Consider the following 15,825-nt stretch of genomic DNA (forward strand, 5'->3'; position numbering starts at 1 on the left):
TAGTGACCAGTCTGGTCACTAACGCATGGTGATTTTAATTATTGTTTTTGAAGTGAAAAACGTGTTTTCTAGTTTCTTATGTTATTTTCTGAAAAGATAATTTACTAAAGATTACATGGCTTGTGTTGTTCACGGCTGTAAAAGCCGTAGTACTGGGAAATCGGATGAAGATTGGAATTTGTCTTTTCACAGGTTAGTGTTTTGATCAATTTTTTTGTTAATTGTATTATAAATAAGTTAATTTACGTTATTTTCATAATCATCTATGTTTTATCTAACCGTAATCATTGAAATGAAATCATAATCAGCTTAGTTTTTAGAAAAAATGCAAAATATATGACTGCTTTAGGTTAGGAGAAAAAAAAATGTATTTAAGTATGGATTTTATTGTTATTTGCAGGTTTCTGGCTTGAGAAAAATTAAAAGATGTTTGGGTTAAAGCTAGCACAGGGAAAATTGGAAGCCTTCAAAACATTCTCGGCCTTGTTCAAATCATTTCGAATCAGACGGGAAGAAACGTAAAGTGCTTTGCAGAGATGCTGTGCCACAAGTTTAAGGTGGCATCTATTTTAAATAATAAATATTGTAATTTGTTAATTAAGTATCGAAATAAAATGTTGTAAAAAAAATTTAAATTTTATTTGTTTTATTTGAAGCAATTTATTTTAAACTTTTACCAATTTTTCCTGTGGGAATGAGTTATTTTCCCGCGGTAAATTGTAGCCTATATGTTATTCTGATGTTTAATCTATAATATATAATATGTATAATTGTAAAGTTCCATAAAAACTCATTCAGTAGTTTTTACGTGAAAGAATATCAAATGTCCATTCTTATATATTTTTGCTTTAATAATATTAGTAGGATACGATTATTGATTTGTAAAAAGATCAACCATATTTTTTATAAATACCACTACCATACAATGCAATACGCATCGTAAATGAATAATTCCAAATTAAACGAATCTTAAAATTTGGAATTACCTATCCCTAATTCAAAATTAAATGAATCTTAAATTATCTTCAAGCAATTTTATAACTTAATTTTTTTATTTATCGATATTTTAGTATTCGATAAAGTGGCAAGCACTACCTTTTTAGAACAAAAAGTGGCTACATGTGGATTTGAATGCCAAGCCGCTAACAGTGTGTTGTCTCTTTCTATCGCATTAATTAGGGTATTGAATAAAAGAGAGCCACTATATAAGAAACGTTCAATTAATTGTTACTTCTCCAGGCTTGTTAATTGCTCCGAGGATGTTGCCTACTGGAGATCTAGGATTCGCCTAATTTTAATCCCCGTTTTCCAATTACAGCACTAGAGCGCATTATGTGGCATAATGCTTAACGTTGAATGTTCCAACTACAGCAACGCTTCGCACAATCGAGCACTAGAAAAAGTAATGCGCGTGAATTGATGCGTGCAATCGATTTATCGTTAGTAAAATTATTAATTGTTGGAAAAAATTTTAAAGCTTTCGCTTCATTGTAGTTTTTTCGAAATAATCAAAGTTAATTCAAATTGTGTTAAAAAAAAAAAATATAAGTATGGATGAAGATACAAACATTGAAAAAATGTTAATAAAATAATCAAAATCAAAATTACTTAAAATAACCGTAAATATTTTTCAACCAATTATTACCACTTTATTCACACATTAATGAGGTTATTGCTAAAGTCCGGTCGCGGAGCAGGAAGAATTTCGTACATTAACCTGTTATTACCTGTCTCTGTCACTCCCTTGTGTAAAACGCACAGGTGCAATGACCGCCGTCCTTAGGGATAGTAAACCTTTAACCTGAGAGCGTAAGGGCGTATTCAGAAAGAAAGCTTGAAACTTATAAGCGCTTATCGGCGCTTGTCATGTTCATATATTTTCCTGCGCGGGTTACCAGCACTGACAGGAAAATATATGAACATGACAAGCGCCGATAAGCGCTTATAAGTTTCAAGCTTTCTTTCTGAATACGCCCTAAGGTTTGTGTATGCTTGATTGGTGGCAGGTGTTCAATTATGATTTTGTGAATTCAAAATTTATAAGAATAAACCTCAAACTCTTTATATCCAATCAAAATCCGCCTAAGTCGAAATCGCTTGTTAGATTTACATATTTCTGTAATATTGTACATAGTAAATTATTTTTTGAAAAATAAGGTCATAAAGAAGTTTCACTTCTTATGTGTGTACACGCACACTTTTTTTATATAATATATCGTGGTTATTGAAAAAGTTAAAATGTAACTAACTAATAAGTATTGTAAATGAATAAAGGACATTTATTTAATAAATTAGTAAAAAACATTTTCTCCTCCAAATATTTCATGTAAACTGCACTTCATTCAAAAATGTTTGTGACCACTGTCAGTAGGTAAAGAGGTCATTGTACGAAATTCTTTCTGCTCCGCGACCGGACTTTAACTCTATGAATATTTTTTTTTCAACACTGAATTTAGCAACCTGCTGGTGCGTTTCACGTTCCAATTAAGCATCAGCATAATTCGGTTTTGTGCGGCACTGAGTCGCATTATGCTCTGTAATTGGAAAACAGCCACTATAACTGCAAAGTCGGATACTCATTGTTGGGTGATTTTTATAGGACAGCACAGGTCTGCTGGCTAAGCCTTTTGGTAATAAAATTATCTTGGAAGTGGTGTGACAACATGACACATTTTTTTCATCATTTCAGTATAATATGATCCGCCCACACAATATTGTAATTGTATTAACATTTTTTGTCCTTTGAAGTTGTTGTACTAAAAAAAATCCTCAAAATCTTTAGCAAAATTAAGTCTTACCACAGTGCAATATCTACCTACATTCATAAAGAGTGCACTATATACAAAGTTATTTTGCAGAAATCACAATGCGTTAAATGGAACTATGTGCAAACACGTGCACCAATCACAGCCCGCCAAGTAAAGCTGTCAACGTCTTCATTTCCACGAGAGTAGAAGACTCATCTTCAACCTCAAATTGTTTTAGTTTTTTCTAAGTGTACGCAGCTTTGTGTTAATATTGAGTGTTCTCCAGCATTTATTAGAATTAGTTATTATTCAGAATGTACAAATTCAGTGTGTTTTATTTATTATTTGTGGGAGCGGCGTTGCAAACCACTTACGCATTAAAAGAAGGCGAATGCGAAGTTTGTATAAAAACTATCGATAAATTTGCAGCCACGTTAGAAGATAATGTTAAGAGCGACCCTAAATTGATAGAAGCTGCATTCAAAAAATTCTGCAAAGGCTCCAAGAACAAAGAGAACAGATTTTGTTACTATTTAGGTGGTCTAGAAGAATCGGCGACCGGTATTTTGGGAGAACTTTCAAAACCTTTGAGTTGGTCGATGCCCAGTGATAAAATCTGTGAAAAACTTAAGAAAAAAGACGCTCAAATCTGTGATCTTCGTTTCGATAAGCAAATAGATTTAAACAATGTTGATTTGAAAAAATTAAAGGTCAGAGACTTGAAGAAGATTCTCAATGACTGGGATGAAAATTGCGACGGTTGCATCGAGAAGACAGATTTCATTAAAAGGATAGAAGAGTTGAAGCCCAAGTACATGGGTAGATCTGATTTGTAATAGTGAAATTTTATAGGTAAGGAGTTAAATGTGTTCTTGTTTTACAAACAAACTGTTAATATGCAATATTGTGTTTATGAACAGAAACTCTATGAGATTTTCAATAAATATCAATGCAAAAATTACAATACGTAATTACAATGAAAACTTCTGATATTCATCCAATTCATATAAAAATTTCATCATTATAATTAGGTATATTGAGTCATTAGAGTTTTTCTACATATCCCTTATTTTGTGAAATTTCCTTCACAAACCTTAAAAATGTTATTAACATTTCTGCCCATACAAGAATATATTTTCTTTATTTTGTTTCAGAAAAATTACTCAAGGACTTGTGATACATCATCATAGACTTGTGGGAGTGAAGTGAAATGCATTTTTAGGAGTGTGTAGTGAATGTTGTATGCATACACAATAAATTATTGTAACATAATTAAGTAAATATTTTTTGTAATCATGGCTTTTCTTTTAATATAACAATTAATTTATTTGTAGATTGATTTTTTATTCCTATATCTGAAATTATATGCTCTAGAACACAAGTTCTATATCTACACTCACCGGCACGGAATCTTGGCCACTTACAAATTTGCCGATAAAAAAAGTTTGAAGTGTTTTTCACGATTTTTTTGTATGCAGATATGTTAACATATTATTTGTTTAATTTTATGGTAAGAAATCATTTGCCACTTTTTAAGAGTTACTCGAAATTTGTGATTTGTGCGGTTAAGCCGAAGTTACGAATTGTTCGTTTTAAACTTTTTTCGATATCGTTTATGACGTTTTAAGATATTGTTATTGTTGTACTGTAGTCAATGATCATAACAAACAATAAAAAATGCCGTTAACATCTGAACAACCTGCTCAGGCCATCACAATGTTAGACCAATGACTGCCGCAACGTAAAGTACCTAATGTAGAGTACGTACCACGTTCAGCGGTGCACTATGCATGGAGAAGATACCAGGAGACTGGCAGCTACACGTGCAGACCAGAAAATGAAGGCGTGAGGTTCTCATCAGCTAGAGAAGACCCGTTTATTGTTCAAGAGATACTCAGAAATGGCTTTCTGACAGTTTTTGAGATACGCCACCGGCTCTAAAACACCAGGATAAAAAATGTGAGTGAGCAATCGGTGAGAAGACTAATGAAGGAAGTAAATTTGAAGGTTTGCAGACCAGCACGCCGTCCAGAACTCCTCAGACATCACAGAGAAGCACGTCTTCGTTTTTCACGAGAACATGAAAACTGGACCCACAGCTAGTGCGCTCGTGAGGTGTTCACAGATGACTGCTAAGGCACTTTACGAGCTTCTGGTAGCCAAGAGTCAGTATAGAGGAGACAAGAAGAGAGGTTTTCACCCATCACCACACTCAAACTGCGATTTTTCATTGAGGGTCAATGAAAAATCTATATGTATGGGGTGGTATAAGTTCCGATGCTCGCACGGAGTTAGTTATCGTAGATAATGCCTTAAATTTGATCAGGTACATTGAGGAAATTCTCCAGGAACATGTTCAGCCCTATTACAGGTTTATCAGTGAAGAAAATTTGCTACTAATACACTATAACGCACGTCCGCGTGTCGTACGATGCGTATAAGAGTACCTTCAAGAGGTTAATATTGAGAAATTGGAGTGGCCAGCTCGTAGCCCGGATCTTAATCCAATAGAACACATCTGGGACATGCTTAAAAGAAACATAAAGTTCGATTCCAAACCAGCACCAATGTTAGATGAGCTTAGAAATACAGCTGGGGACGTTTGGTACACTATAGCTCAAGTGGACATCAAATATGTTTCGTAGAGTATGCCAGACTGGATGCAAACAGTTTTTAAGGAAAAAGAAGGAAACACCCTATATTAAAAGGCTAAATTTTTTTATGGAAACGTTCTTTCTAATTTTTGTGCATTTTTTAAGAAATCATTTAAATTTCACAGGAAAAGCGTAAATTCTTGTTTAATTCATATCTACGCGGTAGTACTTCTTATAAACTTCCAATTATTACTAAAAGTTAGTAAAAACATTAAAGTAACTAGTTTTGATTAAATTTTTATTGAATTTTGTAGTAGAAAAGAAATAGTGTCATTTTACCCAAAAATTTGCAGTGGCCAAGATTCCGTGCCGGTGAGTGTATATTTGATTTTTCATCATTTAACAGTTAACAGTATGTATGTAGTGAGAGGGACCTACATTGACATAAGTAGAACCTAAAACTATATCATTAGTCTTATTCATTTTTTTGTAATAATAATATTTACTCATTACTTGTTTTGTAATTTCTCTTATATATATAGTAAATATTAATGTTATGCTGTTTCACTGATTCCTTAATTTACAACATAAAAAAATATAACAGACCAAATTCTAAATTCTGATTTATATTTTTAATAAGTTTGAGCAATTAACAAACATATAGGCTAAATTGCTAAAATCACAATCATTTATAAAAGCACTGGCTGGTTATCAATATTAAAAATGTAAAATATCCCTTAATGTAATATGGTTCAATTAAATCAAGCATGTTAATGTTGATAAGAAATAGGAATGAATATAATTTGATAAACACATTAGATACAGTACATTAGATATCTTTATAATTATAATTCAAATTGAAGCCCCGTGTCTATGTGGATAGTTTCAGAGACAGTTTATTTTTGCATTATGATTGCAATCACCAGCCATGGTTATTGCGATCATAATATGAATTTGCCAGTTGAGTTTGAGTTTGAATAGTCTACTAGGTATTCTAAATGATCTTTTAATTTTTTAGATGATCTATTTCATAAAATTGATCATATTTCTTGTTTAGTTAAACAATATTAATTGAGCTATTACTTGTTCAATAATCCTTGTAATTTAATAACTTTTTAATGTGAAGCAAGTGTATTGGTATATAGCATTGAGATAAAAATAAAAACACATGTCCATTCTCACTATTTATTTAATTTAAACATCAACACCTATTACATGCATTTCCAATTACATAGCATGTGATTCATAAATAGACGATTTAGAATGTTGACAGCAGCAAATATGGGATTAGTGGTATTTGTAGTTCCTGTGGTGCTCTGAAAAAAAAGAAAAAAAAAAATGGTTGCCTGTAAAGTCGGTTTTACGGGCGAAGATTTTACGTGACAACGTCTTTTTCTCGATCATAGTTGAGTGGGAGAGAGACGCAAGGCATTCGGCGGGCCTCTCTCTCGTTCGGTGACTCATTGTAACGTTACCGAGCGTTACACTTTTTCATAAGTGACTCCCAGTCGCAACCTAATTTAAGACGTTGTCACGTCAAAAATATTATTCATCAGTCATATCAGTCATTAGCAATAAATCCTTGCAAAGTATGTAATAGTTACAAATTTAAAGGTATTGGAAACTGTTTCCCAAACTGATGGTAAATTATAATTTTTCTGAATTTTGACAATAAAAAAAGCGCTTTAAAATAAAGTCTAGTTCAAAAAATAAATGTTCGAGTTTGAGTTATTAAATTGAAAAAAATATTAATACATATTACACTGTATCTTTTTTTTTGAAAGCCAGTTTTACTTACTGATTTTGCCATAGTTAATAGCGTAGAAGAAGACCATGCTACCAGCGATCAGTTGGAAGAAAGGAGCCATTCCAACCTTTTTAGGTTGCACATACTTGTGTTGCCACCTCCACCAGGCTGTAATGGAAAATTTCATATGAAAACATTAAATAAAAGAAATGTATGCGTATATTAGTGTACACACGTAAGAAGTGAAACTTCTTTATGACCTTATTTTTCAAAAAATAATTTACTATATACAACTTTACAGAAATACGTCGAATCACGCGTGGTAGGGATAAGAAAAAGATGGCACGTAACGGAAAAATGTTACACAAAATTTTTTTCCAACCCCGATAAAGAAGTTTCACTTCAAATATGAATATTAAACTTTGTTTTTTATTTATGTGATAGGTATTGGTTTCTAAAAGTTTTGATACAAATTTTATGTAGTATATTCAATCGCTACAATAATTATTATTGTAGCTTATAATGCAATTTCAATTTATCAAAAACGTTTAAAATCAAGAAAAAAGAGTATAATTTTGTGTATTGAACCTTGATTCACACTAATGTAACAAATAGTACGAACATAATATATGAACAATATTTTTTGAAAATTTCTATAGCATTTAAATGAATAGATGTACAAATATGTTTTATCCAGCTAATCTTGCAGAATACACAAGTAATGGCAGAAAATATTTTAATTTCAAGAAATTAAAATATTTGTATTATGATTAAAAATAAACATTGATTTAGTTTGAAACTACTCATAATAAATAATATAAGCAATTCTTTAAAAGTTTTTTCGATTATATTAAATGCATATTACCTAAATATGAAAAAAATAACATGTCATTCTGATTCTTCATATGTACTGTAATTATTCTTGTACACATTTTGTATTATCTACTATCAGACAACGTACATATTGTCTAGTATTGACCCTGTCGGCAGTTGATATGCATTTCCAGATTTTTTATGGCAAACCTGAAATATAACCTTCAAGAAAAAAATCATCATACCTCGGCTCATTGCTCCCATCATAGCAGAGGGAGTCTTGTTCCTGCGACCGAACCATGATCCGATCTCATTGAGCTTCACCTGGCCGAATGGAGTATCAGCTGAAAGAAGAAACAAAATTACATAATCGACATCGACAACCCTACCCTCAAAGTAACTTTGCCGTATAACTTACGTTTGCCATAGAAACGAGCGGGGTCATAAGGCCCGTGCACTGCAGGGTTATATTCTTTGGGATAATCACCAAATCCCATGGTTTCTAAATTACAACCTCTCGTTTATGTAAGAAAATGGCTCAAATCTTGAGTCCGCACAGGCGAACTAGATCAACCAAAATCCAATTTGACACATGAGTATGACAGTGACGTGACAAAACAGTTTATTAAATATCTGTGTAGCATATATTTAAAAAATGTTTATGAAGAAATCTACTGTGTGAACGTGGTGTGAACAAATCAATTTAAATACGTTTTGGATGTGTTATTAATCCCATTCCAAGGATTATAGCTATTTTTATCACTAGTTACTGACAGAGCAAGTAATTGTTCTATGACCTAGCATACTCTGTGACTTGAACAAAGCAAATTTTTCGTCTGTAGAATTAAACAGCAAAATCATTCTGCCTAGCTGTCAGTTGTCAATTTGGATTGTGAATTGTGAGTTTGTAATTTTCATAGAAACAATAAAACTTTAATTTCTTACGGTACAACAGAAAATAATTAAGTCAAAATGGTCTTGGAGAGTACTATGATATGCGTGGATAACAGTGACTACATGAGAAATGGAGACTTTTTACCAACGAGACTTCAAGCTCAACAAGATGCTGTAAACTTGGTATGCCATTCGAAAACACGGTCAAATCCTGAGAACAATGTTGGATTGCTAACATTGGCCAATGTTGAAGTTCTTGCTACTTTAACTAGTGATGTGGGGCGCATTCTTTCGAAACTGCACCGTGTGCAGCCAAACGGCAACATCAACATTTTGACGGGCATTAGAATTGCTCATCTAGCTCTCAAACATCGCCAGGGAAAGAATCATAAAATGCGTATAGTTGTATTCGTTGGATCTCCAGTTACGTCAGACGAAAAAGAACTCGTCAAGTTGGCAAAGAGACTCAAAAAAGAAAAAGTAAATTGTGACGTCATATCTTTCGGTGAGGACTCCGAAAACAATCCTTTGTTAACTACGTTCGTGAATACTCTGAATGGTAAAGATAACACAACAGGCGGCAGCCACCTCGTAGCTGTTCCAGCTGGCGGGTGTGTTGTGCTATCTGAAGCACTGATATCGAGTCCCATTATTGGCGGCGATGGCGCCGGTCCATCAGGATCTGGCTTGTCTCCATTCGAGTTTGGTGTCGATCCTAATGAAGACCCAGAGCTGGCTCTGGCTCTAAGAGTGTCTATGGAGGAACAGAGACAACGCCAAGAGGAGGAATCTCGGCGCCAACAGACTAGCTCTGGAGAGGAGGCTCCGAAAGCTGGAGAAACACCAAGTGCAGGGGTACCTATGTCCCTGGGACGTGAAGCCATGGAATTGTCAGAGGAAGAGCAGATTGCTCTCGCTATGCAGATGAGCATGCAACAAGAAGCACCGCAGGCAGAGGAAAGCATGGATGTGTCTGAAGAGTATGCAGAAGTCATGAATGACCCAGCATTTCTTCAGAGTGTTCTAGAAAACTTGCCTGGTGTCGACCCTCAGAGTGAGGCAATCCGAAATGCCATGTCCACCATCAAAAAAGACAAGGATGACAAAGACGATAAAGACCAAAAGGATAAGGATGGTAAAGGAGGTTCCAGTTCAAAGGACAGTCAATAAATTTTTTCAATTTTTTTAATTTATAAATATGCTCGTAAACTCGGTAACAATTCTATGTAATATCACGAAAATATACATGGATTCACAATACAATTTGACATTCATTTCCACGAAATCCAATTGAGGCCTTCTATTTTGTTATACTCTGGAACAATAGATATTATGTTTTAGTCTAAATAAACATATGCATAGAGAATGATTTTTTATTTCTCATAATATTACTATCTACATACTTTCATCATTCCAAAATTGCTTTGTTTTGAACTTATGTTTCGCTTCTAACAGTAACATACGTCTCTTCTCTTCAGAGATTGGTTCAGGTCTTGGTACAGATGGGACAGGAGTTTCTGCACAAATTGTTTTTTTAGGATTTCCAAAATTAATTTAAAAGGTATTCATCATATTTGTATAATGTTTTATTTTATTGGTAACACAAAAAATGCAAGTCATTAATTAATTATACAATTTTAATGCTAACAAAGACACAACTACAGATAATCAAGTAATAATATAACTTCTATTACCTTTCGTGAAAGAGGGCCTACTGCCTAGCCTGTATTTCATTAACATTGCAGTCTATCCAATAATCTGTGACTCTCCCGAACTCACAAGCGTGCAGCTCTGGCCCACTTTTCACTAAAATAATAGAAATTAGATTTTATAGATGGCAATACCATAGTGTAACTATTATATATAGGACCGTCTTGAATGTCCAAGTGGGGCATCGACGTAGTGTTGAGTGGGTAGATGCCATGCCGCCAGGGTCTCGTGCAGTCCTCTATAAGCTCTAATAATGCCGTACTGGGTGTAGGCTTCAATCTCGCGTCTAATAGAAAACATTAGTTTCAGATACTTGTGTGTGCCCCTCATTTTATGTATAATAGTTATACTGTGGCAATACCACTAGCAATATCTTTTCAAATTTTATAGATAATGTACTGTCATGTTATGAACCAATCGAAATATGTGATCCAACTAAGATTAGGATCGATTCAGCGCCATTTTGCGACGTCTGAAGCGTTAATTCAAACGAATAAGTTTAATTTTGATGTTAGAGTGAAGAAAAATAATATAAACAGTCATTGAAAATTATTGAAATACAAACAGGAGTTCTTTCAAATAGAATTTGATACGTAAAAAATGTCACACAAAGAGGTCATTGACCTTCCTATTCTTAGTTGGTTTACATAATATCACAATATAATTTTGTGAATTATATAAATTGGAAATTATTGGATATAGTTACTGTTGGTATTCTGCGAACATTTCATATTTCGATTCATGACATTCTTCTGAAGCAATAGATAGGAACTTTTAATGTCTTCTAGCTGAGGCTTGAAACTTTTATTGCTTTGGTTCGAAACTGGAACAATAATTATTTAAAATATTTTTAATACATCAATAAACCTCAACATTCCTGTATTTTATAATAGGTATTAATTTTGCGCATAAATTAATAATGTTCGTATTATAAGTTTGCACAGCCTTGATATGGCCCTGAGTTCATATAGTGCAAGAGCTGCTTGACATTTTTGAATATGCAAAACATGTACTAACTGTAGAAATAAATTGAAAAAAAAAACGGTTTGCAGAAGTTAGAAAGCTCTCAAAAATTAAATAAAAAGTATTATTTTTTAGGTTTAGTACAAAACAATCTGTACCTAGTTCACTCAAAAGCTTAATCCTTAAACAATTAAACCTATACTAAAACTCACAATTTGATACTCGATTGTTAACTGGTTTCGTATCTTTGGGGATATTTCTGTTCTGATTGTACAAAGGTTTAATTGATTCTCGTGATGGCGTAGAAGATTTACTTGCCCCTGGAAATGGATAAGAATTTAAATTCGATACGTCTTCAATTTATTTATATTACATTAGCATTGTACTAAAAATATACACATAAGGAAACCTAGTTACACAGTAAAATCATTTATAGCAAACGAACCTGTCGCAGACTTTAAAATTTCCCTGCTTTTTAGCGAGTCCCTTGCTGTTGCCGAATTACAGCCTGAAATTCAAACATATTAATTATGTGATAGAGATATCTTCGCACGTAGATATGGAAAAAGGGACAAAAAAATATTTTTTGATGAATCAATTGGCAGTATAAAAAATACAGGATGCTTTTTCATATATTTGTAAAATAAGTAATTAGATACAACTTAACCCATGCATAATGCATATTATGCTTGATAGTAATAAACTACAACTAATTGATTATTAAAACTATAAAAATTCATACCTGAATTAAAACTTCTATGGCGTGCGTACACATTATTGTTGAAACTCGGCCTATTTTGACTTGTATTGCTTCTTGTGTCTGCAAATTGTATGCCAGTTAAAATTGAAAAACAAAAAAACACAGCAGGAACATAATATCACCATATCTTTTATTTTACAGAAAATAACGTAAATTATTACTTAATTTTATGAAAACAAACTAAAAACAAAATTTAAATTATAGTTAGGTACCTTTTGGCGCTCTATCCGTAGGTGTTTGTCTCGCAGCCATAGAACCACTTCGCAGTGGAGGTGATGACGACGGTTGGCGCAAAGCTAAACCATGAATAGAATGAAAATATCTGGAAATCTTTACCACTTAATCTTCACAATGCATTGTTTTATCTTCTACTCAGTTCAATATACGATATGTATTGTCTAGCCTAAAAAAATACGAATGTCTTCGTATTGTTTAACACTACATAAATGTTATTACGGGTCTGCTTGTTCGTATCAAATTTTGATAGCTGCGACAAATTAATAAGACCTTTAAAATAGAAAGAGTGCTTGTTAGTTTGGCCTTCTTTCACGTCGCAACGAAGCGATTTAATGCTATGTATTATGTGTCTCGAGATAGAGTGACAAAGGGTCATAGGCGGTAAATAAACCTCTCGTCCACATAGGAATTTCCATCGGCTACGTGGATGAAACTTTACAATCAAAATAAACATTCTCTTACATCTATTAACAGGTAGGCCACAATTCTGTTCACACTTAGGACTCGATGCAGGCGACGCTCGACCCTTAAGCATTGGCGTCCTAACCGCTGTCCAAAATAAATAAACGACTGCAATTATTGTTAATAACAGCTGCCATTGCAAATGCGATAATCGCGTCACGATGTTGTGTAGTCTCCAGATACATAAATGGCCCAGAACGCTGATTATTAATATGTCTAATGCTGAAATGTAAGGGATATGCCTCTTTATAATATGGATGTTAAAGTCTTAAATTGAAAGTCTGGGAAGGGCATGTCGGTATAATGAAGTTTTGAAGGTTCCAAATTTGACGGTTTTATTATAAACGGTTATGAACGGTATGACGCTTATAAATGGTATGACGGTTTTGTTAAAAGAGAGAAACAAAATATCTAGTTACAGAAACAAAACGACTCACGTAATTTACTGCTGCTCACTGGCCGCCGGTTTGCAGGAGATGCAGGAAGAGGCTGTTTGTTTTCCGCTTGAAATATATTAATATACTTAAGTGTTCTTAGGAACAAGGAATACACTTTTAGCGTTGAATATAATTACCACAATATTTTTTACACTATTCATGTAGAGTTAGTGAATCCAGGAACAGTTAAAACGTAGCATTTGAGCAAGAAACAGATAAATTCAGATTTAAGAAATAATATTTTACCTTTCCATGATTTGAGGGGAGATCTGGATCGATTTATTGTATTCACAACTGGATTAGATTCTGCAACTAGAATAAGAAAATGTTTTTATAACGATAAGCGAAACTTTTAGTTTTTCTTACGCGTACATATAGTACCTACGTTATACATATCTCCAGAAGATAATTCGACTCGGATAGTAATTTTATAAAAAAAATGACCAAAGTCACAAATTAACCATACCTTTACATTTGTCACGGGTCTCTCTTCTAATTGTGAGCCTTTTATTCAATGGTGTGACAAGCGGCTTCCCGTAACCACTTGGTGTTTCCGTACCTATTTATTTATAAACACTTTATTTTACATTTTAAGAGATCTAATTTAAATAATATACATAGCAAATTTAGAGATTGGCGCCCTTATCGCTCAGAAGCGATATCTTTCAGGCAACCTTGGCATATAGGAGAATGCAAAACTCTTTGGTATTATGCTATTCACTACATTAAATGTACCTACCAAAATTGAGGTAAGAAAAATTGTGTTCAGCTCTTGGACTCGATATTTTTTATACTTAGTAGAAAAAAAAAGAAAATATGAATCACTTATTTATCAGGGACAGGCTGTCCCGGACAGCACAACACACAAAAATACATAAACAAATGTAAGTTAGGTACAGTAATGCAGTTAGTAAGGAGATGGATAGCTTTTAGATACGGTTAATTATTTAGCCTACAAAATAACCCCCTTTTTCGTAATTATTTTTTATTATCCAGGTCTATTTTCAACTGCAAAATTAAGTTTATCCGATATGGTGTCCTAATTTACCTGTAGACGACAAAGCGCTTTGACTATTATTTGACTTGGGACTGCATCTCCCTTTCTTGTAATCATCAAAACTAACTTCATCCTTCGGCGAAGCACCACTGTTAGATCTCTTCGACCGAATTGCTGTAAATATAGTTTTATCACGTAGATTGACCTATAGTCGACTAGCTTTCCACCCGCGGCTTCACTCGGGTGGTCAGAAAAACACCGAAAAACACTGATAAACGTCATAGTTTTAAAAAAGCGCCACCTACTGGAGTTTATAAATTTAAGTGTGTAATTATTTTATTTTTAACCTTACTAGTTAACCTGTACTAATTTAACTTAAACATTTACTGAAAACATCATCAAAAACTGCACAGTCGTTTGAGAAGTGTTTAGTGGCAAACTTACCACTAGATATGGAGCCAGTAGTGGGTTTCGGTGAGTCAGGCGTTTTCTCCATACATAACTTATTTTCCTTGGGAGGAGCGCTAGCAGCACGAGCTTAAAAGCGATTAAAAATTATAAATCTGTGCTAAAAAATATGCTTCATAAATGATTTAAATTTTTATATTTACCTACATGTTACATAGAAAGTAACTGCGGTTCAAAAATATTTTTTTTTGTTCATTTAAAGTCCCTCGGTTTTCGAGATACACAACGGTTTTATACATCTTAAAAAGTTTGGGAGAGTCCATAAATTACGTGACGTGAGTTTTTTTAATTTTCTTTTATCGATAGGAAAGGTAATGTACTAACATGACAAACTGGATGTCCTTTCAGGGGAATGCGGTGCGCTTCCACTGCCTGGTGTACCTTAATTTTAAAAACGAAATATAGCTGTAACTGTTTTATTAAAAATAAACAATTTATTTACTGCTATTGAAGTTATTAATCTACTGCAATTTTTTCGTTTTCTAAAGAAAATATAATTGACTGTCCCTGAAAAAATTATGATAATTTGTAACTGCTCCTGAAGTCATAAAAAATATCTGACAAAATGAGTATAAATTCTGCTTCTTGCTGAAATTATTTTTTACTATCACAATATAAAGTTAAGTAAGTAAGTGTAAGTTACACACTAACTCGGACAGCTGGATCGAGGAAGGCGTTTTTCAGGAGAACATGACTTGCTGCGGTTCGGCGTTAGAATACCGCCGTGTAATAAACCGTTTCGTACTTGTCGTAGTTCTAAAATATAATTTTATTATGGAAAGAGGTGACCTTATTGTTTAATCGGAAGAATTAATTAAGGAGGAGTCATTTTAATCCATACTAATATTATAAATGCGAAAGTAACTCTGTCTGTCTGTCTGTTACTCTGCAATCACGCCTTAACTACTGAACCAATTTGCATGAAATTTGGTATAGAGATATTTTGATACCCGAGAAAGGACATAGGATAGGTTTTATCCCGGAAATCCTACGGGA

General features: G+C 33.4%; 4 protein-coding genes across 4 annotated transcripts; 2 read left to right on the forward strand and 2 right to left on the reverse strand.

Annotated features, from left to right (window-relative positions):
* The first annotated feature begins 2,916 nt into the window (after positions 1-2,916).
* Positions 2,917-4,082, forward strand: Manf (mesencephalic astrocyte-derived neurotrophic factor). Its single transcript, XM_089697761.1, has 2 exons — positions 2,917-3,599; positions 3,902-4,082. Exon 1 carries the CDS (start codon positions 3,062-3,064, stop codon positions 3,581-3,583), a length of 522 nt encoding a protein of 173 aa, XP_089553887.1. The 5' UTR covers positions 2,917-3,061; the 3' UTR covers positions 3,584-3,599; positions 3,902-4,082.
* A 2,430-nt stretch (positions 4,083-6,512) lies between these two features.
* On the reverse strand, positions 6,513-8,496 carry ATPsynF (ATP synthase, subunit F). Its single transcript, XM_089697970.1, has 4 exons — positions 8,320-8,496; positions 8,147-8,245; positions 7,140-7,256; positions 6,513-6,657 (listed from the first exon to the last, which is right to left on the reverse strand). Exons 1-4 carry the CDS (start codon positions 8,396-8,398, stop codon positions 6,629-6,631), a joined length of 324 nt encoding a protein of 107 aa, XP_089554096.1. The 5' UTR covers positions 8,399-8,496; the 3' UTR covers positions 6,513-6,628.
* A 262-nt stretch (positions 8,497-8,758) lies between these two features.
* On the forward strand, positions 8,759-10,161 carry Rpn10 (regulatory particle non-ATPase 10). Its single transcript, XM_089697967.1, has one exon. It carries the CDS (start codon positions 8,874-8,876, stop codon positions 9,963-9,965), a length of 1,092 nt encoding a protein of 363 aa, XP_089554093.1. The 5' UTR covers positions 8,759-8,873; the 3' UTR covers positions 9,966-10,161.
* On the reverse strand, positions 10,067-13,394 carry LOC149486350 (uncharacterized). The gene is made up of 8 exons (XM_089697910.1): positions 13,365-13,394; positions 12,441-12,524; positions 12,211-12,288; positions 11,914-11,976; positions 11,681-11,788; positions 11,212-11,328; positions 10,199-10,312; positions 10,067-10,110 (listed from the first exon to the last, which is right to left on the reverse strand). The coding sequence occupies exons 2-8, from the start codon at positions 12,478-12,480 to the stop codon at positions 10,067-10,069; spliced, it is 564 nt and encodes a 187-aa protein (XP_089554036.1). The 5' UTR covers positions 12,481-12,524; positions 13,365-13,394.
* Between the last annotated feature and the right edge of the window lie 2,431 nt (positions 13,395-15,825).

The sequence above is a fragment of the Colias philodice genome, chromosome 8, assembly GCF_061535455.1.
Source record: "Colias philodice isolate Cphi_HAF_F1 chromosome 8, ilColPhil1 Martin Lab GWU primary, whole genome shotgun sequence".
Classification (NCBI taxonomy): Eukaryota; Metazoa; Arthropoda; class Insecta; order Lepidoptera; family Pieridae; genus Colias; species Colias philodice.